The sequence below is a fragment of the Geospiza fortis genome, unplaced genomic scaffold (assembly GCF_000277835.1).
Source record: "Geospiza fortis unplaced genomic scaffold, GeoFor_1.0 scaffold166, whole genome shotgun sequence".
Lineage (NCBI taxonomy): Eukaryota > Metazoa > Chordata > Aves > Passeriformes > Thraupidae > Geospiza > Geospiza fortis.
In genome coordinates, this window is record NW_005054310.1 from 7,726,798 (window position 1) to 7,736,572 (window position 9,775).

The 9,775-nt window shown below is 38.8% G+C and overlaps 1 protein-coding gene across 1 annotated transcript; it reads left to right on the forward strand.

The window, feature by feature from the left end:
* Nucleotides 1-1,951: 1,951 nt before the first annotated feature.
* Nucleotides 1,952-9,297, forward strand: CUNH12orf66 (chromosome unknown C12orf66 homolog; the record flags this gene model as incomplete). The annotated part of the gene is made up of 2 exons (XM_005419243.2): nucleotides 1,952-2,244; nucleotides 6,570-9,297. Coding segments are annotated over 2 exons (1,110 nt in total), but the record flags the coding sequence as incomplete, so codon positions are not given.
* Nucleotides 9,298-9,775: the final 478 nt, after the last annotated feature.

The window sequence follows — 9,775 nt, forward strand, 5'->3', positions numbered from 1 at the left end:
CGGGGAGCTCGCCTGGCAGCCCGTGTTTGCAGGTCTGGGACCCGCGGTCCCCGGGGGCCCTGCCTCGGCGGGTCCGTGCCTATGCGTCCGAAGGACAAGCGCTGCCTTAGTGAGAGTCCGTGAGCCCGCTGGGAAATCGCCCGCTGAGAAACCATTAGTGCTGCCTCTAAGGAATGGGCGGGAGGACAGAGGTGCTGTGCAGGTGGCACGCTGGCTGCTGTGCCAGCCGTGCATCTCTTCCCTGGCCGGCACGGTACCTACCCGCCTTTCCCAAGAATTAGCCAGAGGTGTCTCTGTATTGAGATGCTCTGGCTGAGATACAGGCAAAGATGACCTTACCGCGGTGACCAAAGCGTTAAAGCTTTTTCACTTCGCATTAGAGGTATATAGGTGCAAGTACTCGGGGCTGGAGATAGCATCCTAGAAGTTGTTACCCATGCAGATACTGCAGGATCTCAGGAAGCTTTGGCCGTGATAGCAGCTGCTTCATCTTTTATCAGTACATGAATAGAAAAATTCCAAACTGGCACAGGATGAGCTTTCATGATGCTACCCTCTGGGCAAAGCTGCTTAATTTCTTTTTGAAGTGCAGATGGGTATGGGAAATGGATCAAAGGATATGAGTCTGATGTGTAGCGCATTAAACCATCAAGAAAATTCAGCTTTGTTATTTAAGTGATGACTTGGAACTGTTATAAGATCTTTACAGCCAAAACTCTGTCTATAAGGCTGACTTTAAAGAGTGAATTTTGTACTTGCAGAGAGGATAAAGGTGACAACAGAAGGGTCAAAGTTTTGTTTATTTATTTGCTTCATGAACAACTGCAATAGATGATTTTTCCTCCTGCCCGTGGCTGGGGGGCTACTCCTGTGTTACAATGGGAGCTGTTTCACTATGATAGCCAATTCTCTACCTTTCTACCTCAAATGTCAGTGATCACCTTTGACCATTATATGTGTAAAAGGAATGTGGAAAGAAGTATCCAGCGTTACAAAATTTATAAGCGGTTTCAAAGAGGCACCTAAATTTGGAATCTTTAAAAGATTCAGACTCAATCTCTGTGGTCTTTGCTTTGCTGCAGCTGTTGACTGCCAGAATGGCACATTAGGTCTTCTGTTAATAGAAACTATGAAACAAGGCTAGTACATTTGTACAGTCTTTTTGTAATGTCAAAGTTAAATATCTTTTACTTTGACCCTTTACTCCTCTCTTCTTTTCTTTTTTAAATTCCTCGTAGTGTTGAGCAGGTAGAAAGGAGCACAGATGACTTCTTGTTCTCCCTCCTGCCCTCCAAGTTTTAGTTATGGACTAACCTGCACTGTGGTCTCACTGGGATAAAGTGTGATTATTTTCCTTTTGAATTCTGGTTTATATTTAGATTGTATAGGGACTAGAAACATTTGATTTGTACACACAGATGTCACAGGGTTCCCATTTAAAGGTTGCTTCGTGAATTTGAGTGCTTCATGATTGAAGAGGGATTGTTAAGGGAATTCTCTGGAAAACATCTAGAGTTATTAATAGGAGTGGAGGCTATTAAAATTTGATCAGTCAAGTCATGATGACTTAATTCTTCTGACTTCCATAGATAACAGTATTTCCAGGTTATGTATCATAGTAGCAAATTTAACTGAACCCTGGGTTTCTTAAAAGTCATGTCATAACTGAGGCAGCTGTGAAGGAGTTACTGTTTTGCAGCAGCCATTGACTGCTGAGACATGAAGTGGGACAAGTGTAGCTTGCATGAAATTGCATAAAGTGCTTCTGAGCATATGCTCTGTAATTCAGTTACGTGCAGAATAAAGTACTGAATTTTCTTTCTTTGTTAAAAGAATTACTGTAATTAAACAATGCTTACAAACAACTAGGTATATAATTACAAGAATTTTCCAGTGTTGCTGTCTATCTTTGCTGTCCCTGGATTTTGGTAATACCTCCATATTTATCTGAACAGGTGGTCAGTCATTCTTCAGCCGCAAGGACTCCATCCGAACCATCTACACATCTCTGCATAATGAGCTGAAGAAGGTGGTGGCGACGGGTCACAATGCACTAGGAGGAACAGCTCCTCACTTGGAAGAGCTGCTTTCTCACCTGTCTGAACAGCTCTGTTTTTTTGTTCAGGCTCGGATGGAAATTGCTGACTTCTATGAAAAAATGTACACGCTCAGCACCCAAAAGTTCATTAACTCTGAGGAACTGGTAAACATTTTGGAATCCATCTTAAAGAAATACAGTTCAAGGTCAGTGCTTCTTTGCTGGCAGTGCGTACTCAGGCACGTGATCTGTAATACCTGATGTTGAAGTTCAAAGCAAACCAAAGACTTTGCTGTCCTTTGACTGCTGAGCAGCACAGTCCCTTCACAAATTAATGTATGAAGTCTGTGTTGGCCAGCAGCATCAGATGCATGAAGTTTCTTCCAAAAAAGAAAAATAACAAAGGGAGTCTGCTAATGCTGTTCTAGGAGCCTTCCTCCCTATGCCTTAATTAATATTCAGCATGTTCATTTCCAGGAGAGAGGAGGAGTGATTTTCCTTTTATAAGATGCAAGGCTTATTGAACTTTTTTCTTTGGTAGGGGAGAGGAAACAAGCCTTAATTTTGTATGGACTTCAGTAAAGGTGACATAAATAAAGCAAATACTTTTGTGACAATCTTACTTTTTAAGAATATATGTCTGCTTAGATCTAAAAGCTACACCACATCTATCTGGCCTATCTGGGAGGGCTTTATGGTGCTCTGTTACCACTTTTTCCAGAGGTTTTGGAGCCAGTAGGAGGAGCACCTCTGAGACTTTGGTCCTTGCCACTCTGGTTTCTTGAAGTTAAGATTTAATAGATCCTGTTGCAAAAATCCTGGGATGTTTCTAAATGAGGGTAGGTTGGGTATTTCACATCTAACTTATGTGCCTTGAAAGTGATAGCAGTTTAAAAGAGAATTTTTGAATGCTTCTCAACACACTCAAATTCTGCCTCTTCATTTTAAAAAAGGTAGCCACTGAAGGAAGTTAACTGTCAGATGTAGTTGAATTTCTTTAAATTGTTGTTAGTGAAATAGTGTCTAAGAAGACTTTTGGGGAGAATATTCATAGGTCTTACTTTTTCAGTTATGATTTTTATAGTGTTCACCCAGGAAAAATGAAGATAATTCAGTGCTGCTTTCTGATATTCAAATAGAAGCACTGCAGCTGATTCCCGTATTTTTTAGGGATAACTTTGGCAAATTGCTATGTAATTGTGCAGTTTGAAAATCAAAACTAGTCTATATGATCTTAGTAGTGATGTTTTTCAATACTTGGCTTATGATCACTTAAAATATCAGGCTGTTAGTCCAGTAAAAACCTGAAACTTAGATATTTTTTTCCTTGGTGTGATAAACTTTAATGGGTAAAGGGAAGTAAGGTTAGGGTTTTGGGTGGGTTTGTTGTTGGCATGTTTTTGTTTGTTTTTTTTTTTTTTTTTAAGTTGAGTTCTCTTGCACACTAACAACTGCCATCTGTTCTGAGGATGTGCTGAATCAACAGCACTGTTAAAAATCTGAGAACCAAAATTCTTACTTTGATGAAGAGATTGGAGACTATACCTGCATATGACACATTTTACTGTGCTATTTAAATAAATTTCATTGGTACATTTGTACTTCTAAGGCATTATCTGTTATATCATATGTTTATATAATATGTATTATATAACTGTATATATCATAACATCTTAAAAAAAAAATCTTCCTGTAAAAAATACTGATGATCCTGCTTTGGGTTAACAAGCAGTCTTTAAGATGGAGACAATCTAAGATGCTGTCAGAGCTAATTCAGTAGCTGCAGTGTGCTCCTCCCCAGTGACATGCAGAATATTCCTGGAAAAAGGGGTATAGTGATATATTCCTTTAGTCCTTCCTTTTAGTTTCTTTGTATCTCAAATGAGTTTCTGGGTGTGTTATGTGGATATGTATTGGCTGCTAGGCATTTCTGCTTTACACGTGAAAGATCAAATAAACTCATCCTTACCCAGACTCTTCCTCTGTCAATATATTCCCCCCTTGTAGTTGAGGATGTGTGCCATTATTTCAGCCAGCTGTGCTAAGGCCAGACAGGACATTTTTTTTAGCTAGGTTCTGGCCTTGGTTTCTTTCCTTTACTTGTGAAAATAGCTGGGCAGATAACCTAGAGGAAATAGCTGGTAGCTGGTAAAGGAACAGCAGAACTGACAGTTAACAACACATAGTGTTTGTATCTGAAATATCATTAATTCTTGAACAGTTTAAAGCTATTTTGTTACTATTTTATTACTACTTATTGCTGACTTGTGCATGGCCAGGACTCGACATTTTCCTTTCCATTTTTCTGTAGAATACATTTGGAGAAGTAACTTCTCCTGAAGTTCTTAACTGTTGGTTTGGGTGGGATCTTAAATAATTAAAGCAGCATCAGAAGCAAGATCCTTTAAAAGCTTAGTATAAAAAGAATAAGTTACTATAACACCTATTTTGATGTAATGGTTTTTAAATGTTTAATATTTTTAATCTAGTCAGCATTGTGTAATATGTACATGAATGCGTGATCTCTGTAAGGAAATAAAAGAAAATGTGGCTTCTTCACAGTCTGCAAAACAAAACTAGGATCCCTCTGCTTTCAGGAATGATTAGGAGGAAAAAATCAAATTTTCAATGTGTTCTTAAGTTTTTTACATTCTGGCTTATGAAATATTGCAAAAACCTCATCTGTTTTATGTGATACTGAGCTCAGCTGGATGCTTCTCCATTATAAAACTCAATTACAGCAGTTATACTTAGTGCATAACTTATCAGTTTTCTCTGTAACCTATCAAGCTTCTCAGCTGTGGCTGACGTGTGTATTTTTTGATTAAAACATTTTAGCAAATCCTGCTGGACAGTGGAATATTAGGAAAGCCATAAAGCAAAGTAGAAGTGGGAAGCTGTACATCAGAAAGTTAATCCTGGAGACTTTGGCAGTGCTGCTGTAATAAGGATTTTTAAATTGATTTTAAAATGGAAGAAAACTTTCTTGATCTGACTGCAAATGTATTTAAATCACTGTGCTGTGTGTCATTTGATGGGACTGCAGCAAATAATGTTGCATAATGTTTTTTGTACCCTCTTAAAATACACAGCAACAAAACTATTTTTCTGGTGAATACCAAAACCATTGGAAAGATTTAATGTTGACTGTTAGAAATTATTTTTTGTTGACTCTTGTTTGAGCTCTTGTTTGTTTAAAGAAATGTAAATATGCTCTGGACTTCTCAGCCCACCAGAGTGGCCAGTAAACACTGGATCTCTGCTCTAGCAGCTCGGCCTGGGGGTTGCTGACATGTGCTGGATGCAGAAGGCGCCTGATCACCCAGCCAGGCTGGTTTGCCCAACGTGGTGCATCAGCTGGTTTATGATACTCTTAATTTCATTTTCTTCAAATAAATTTGGACTTGAATCTTAATAACAGATACTTGCAAGATACAAATTTTGGCTTCCAAAAAAAGGAGAGATGCTTACAGATCAGTGATCAAATAGTCAGACATTTCTCACAAGCCAAAGGAAAAGTAGTGGAGAGGGGATGAAAAGCCTGACATTTTCATTCTCTTTTCTGGTCTACAACAAAATGAAGTGTTTTGATCTTGAACCAGCTATTTCCAAACCAGGTAGTATTTGTTGTGTCCTAGAAGCTGACAGGAATAATGACATTGCTTTAGTTTTAAAAGCTGGGAAAATTCTATATTAACTTTATTGTTTTAAACCAATAACAAGACCCAAGATATTTTTCTGAAGTGACATGATAAATTTGTCTTTACTTAAATGGAAACCTCATCAAGTCTTGTCTTTGAACTGTTCATTGTTCTTTATTAGAGACCTCTTTGAATCCTCAATGCCAATGGGGGAACTTACTAAAAAGGCCACTTCGTTCTAAAGTTATATATTTTACATTACAGTTTTTCACTGTTTCAATTAAGTTATTGCTGATGTTATAAATTGCAAATAACTTTAGTATCATAGAAAGTGAGGTAGAAAATACTGCATCTGTATTTTTTCTAAATGTCAGGGAAAAAAGTGAAAAGAGAAGGAGTTAATTATGATTCCAAAAAGCAAAACCAAACTCAGCTTGGCTTCCTCATAGCTCCCCTATGTGAACAACAGATCTATAACATAACTCCTTTGATTTAATGTCTTACTGCTGCTTCAGAACCATCAAGACATATTACTGCCAGAGGAGATTTTAAATTGGAACAAGATCATCTGAATTTAGAAAGAAATGGTGTTATAGTAATTCACAGATTAAGATAAACTGTGATTGTTGAACTGATGAAATATAACTCCCTTACTTTGGTAGAGAAATGTCTGACAGGTGTTTTTTGTCAGATGTGAAGCGCGGTTTGTTTGTGGAAATATTTACCCTAATTATGTAAAAAGAACTGTTATTTAAATTAAGAATATTATTTTTTGATTCATACTTTGCTTTGATGTTTGATCTTTTGTCTGTTAACTGGCAAATACTATCTGATTATTTCACCATTGTGTACAGCAGTTCTCACGTCTTGACTAATGTTATGTTTTCTAGATTTCATCATCCAATCCTCAGTCCTCTTGAAAGCAGTTTCCAGCTGGAGGTGGATGTGCTTGCACACCTCTTAAAGGCTCAGGCTCAGATCTCAGAGTGGAAGTTCCTTCCATCCCTGGTCAACTTGCACAGTGCTCACACAAAGCTACAAACTTGGGGCCAAATTTTTGAGAAACAGCGGGAGACCAAGAAGCACCTGTTTGGAGGGCAGTCTCAGAAGGCAGTGCAACCTCCACACCTCTTCCTCTGGCTCATGAAGCTCAAAAACATCCTCCTTGCCAAGTTTAGCTTTTACTTTCATGAGGCCCTTAGTCGACAGACAACAGCATCTGAAATGAAAACTTTGACTGCTAAAACAAATCCTGATTACTTTGGGAAAATTTCCAGCTTCATCCGGAAGTATGATGCTGTCAATGTTTCCTTAATTTTTGACAATCGTGGATCAGAGAGTTTTCAGGGACATGGTTATCATCATCCCCATTCATACAGGGAAGCCCCCAAGGGAGTGGATCAGTATCCTGCAGTGGTGTCTCTGCCCAGTGACAGGCCTGTTATGCACTGGCCCAATGTTATCATGATTATGACTGATAGAACCTCTGACCTCAACAGTTTGGAGAAGGTTGTTCACTTCTACGATGACAAAGTCCAAAGCACCTACTTTCTGACTCGCCCCGAACCACACTTTACCATTGTAGTTATTTTTGAGTCCAAGAAGTCAGAAAGAGACTATCATTTTATTTCTTTTCTCAATGAAATTTCACATTCCCTTAAGAACTCCAAAGCTTTTGCAAGTTTGAAACCTGGATCCAAAGGGTGAAGTACAAACTACTTAAAAGTTGTCAAGGCACTATGCTAGCCTTGAGGGAGCTGTAGCTTTCGAAGTTACGTAAATTTGTGATTCTCAGAGTCTAATTGAAAAGGAACCATTTTTTTTTTTAATGTTATAAGTTTGGGGTTTTTTTAAGCTAACAGACACTTGAAGAAAAGTATTTTTGGGCAGTACTCTGTGGGGCAACTTCATTGTGGGGTGGTAAAGGGCCACAAAAAATGGGGTTTTTTGGTGTGGTTTTCAATTTCCAGTATGATTTATTTTTTTAGTCCACAGTTTTGTTGCCTGTATCAGAAAGGAATATATGCACTTTATCATAGTCTGATCATTGACTGTCTTCTACAGAGTTTATTGAAAATGTGGTGAGGATGGAAGATGCTATCTTTTCAGAAAACTGCATTGCCTGACATAAATGATTTCTGGGAACAAAACACTGATGCAAGGGAATATTAAAAAAAAGTGAACCTGCAAAGACACATTTTAAATAAAAAGATAAGAATCAGAAAAGTCACTATTGTTAATTATAATTTAGTTTCCAAATTGTTTAAAATGATAATTGAGGTCTCTGACACTGTTAAGCACTGGTAATCTATTCTGAAGGCCCTGTGTCGTAAAGCTTGGTCACTGCTCCAGGACTTGGGCTGGGGCAAGAAAAGCTGCAGCATGGCCTGGAAGGCTGGTATGCTCTGGAGTGCTGTGGCAATGTGGGCCCAGTCTTGGCTCAGGTTAACTGAAGCAGACAAGGTGAATTTGAGCAGGTGTTCTAGAAGGAGCAGCTCCATGGGAAAAGCACCAAGGCTTTTTTCATTTTGTGCTTTTTGTCTGGCTAACTTAAAAAAGGTAGTAGAAAATGCCCTTTCTAAATGATTTATTGTCTAATATGCTGTTAGTATTGACCTAGATTTGTTTTCAGATTTTTATAACTATTTTTTCTCTCTGTTCAGTTTTAAATAATTAAATAATTAAGCCAAAACACTTTGGGGATTTGGATTTAAATATATAGCCTATGCAGTATGTTTACCTCATTCTTTCACCACTTCTAGGCTGAAGGGTTGGAATAAGTATGTTTTCTAGTTACCCTGAAAGTGCTTTAATTTGGAAATGAGGGTTTCCAAATACAATAAAGGGGTCCATTTGGCTGTGCCTCTAGCCTTACATTGCAGGATTCTTCTGACTGTTAGCTATGCAGTTGTGCACGCACTTTGACAGGGGTTCAGGAGAACTGATGTATATAGAAGCGTAGTAAAGTAAGGTCATTAGTTGACACAGTGTAATGTATAACAGCATCATCAGGTTGGTTTTAAAAGGGAGTTTAAGTCAAAATGTTGGTTTCTGTTAAGATTGAACTATAAAAGATACTTTTGGGAATGTATCTTTTAATGATTCCCTTTCTCTCCCACAGAAGGTTGTGGTAACTTGTTTTGCGTCTCTGCAAATGCTGACATTTTGCAATCACATAAGCACATTCTGTTCTTGAAATACAAGCTCTGACTTTCCACTCTGTGCCCAATGGAACCTTCCTTGCTTTGCTCTAACTGTGTGTAGCCTGTCTTGAAGATTTGTAGTACTGCCTTTTACCTGAAGTCTTGGTCTGACTGCAGCACCACTTGAAAAAGCTCTACTCTTTTCCACTAGAAAATAACAGGGGCTGCAAGTATACCAGCAGTTGGAGGGCGCCTGTTTTTTGTAAGAGTGTTACCCTTTGCACCGTGAATTACATTTTAACAGGACAAAGTTGCAAATGACAGTACTCAGAGAGTTTGTGTGCTTCCCGCTGTGGGACAGTGACCTTGTAATAATGTGTAGTTTTTACTTCCTCAGCCTGAGTAACACAAAAGAAACTGTCACCAGAACTGATTCCCAGTCTTCAGCAGTGTAAATAAAGTGTTGTACAAAATCTGTCTGCCTGTACAGTACTTCCCTGTCATAGTATCTGTGGGAAAGGGGAGAGAAAACTGGAAGAAGAAACTCTGTGTGGTACACACACATTCATTTCTGAGTTGGAAGAGGTGGAAGAGAAATCTTCTGCCCTTTGAAGCAGACCAGCAGCTTTTACCAGTTGCTGAAATGTCTAGAGGCTGTTCCCAGTGGTTTTTATGGGGAGAGGAAAAGGGGGTGACTGTTCAGCAGACTTGGGTAGCTCACATCACGCTCCTGTCATTGTTCTTGGCAAATGGTGTTTCAGAAGGGAAGGTATGTTGGGTGATGCTTTTGTGCAGGAGGAGGTGGTTTGCTGCAGTTTTTTTATTCAGAGGATCTTGGGGAAGCAATCACAGGAGCCTTGTGACTTGTGGGTAAGAATTTCTGAATATTTCAGTTGATGAAGGACCAAAGAGGACCATAGCCATTACTCTGTGGTGTGTGAAGGGAGGGAATG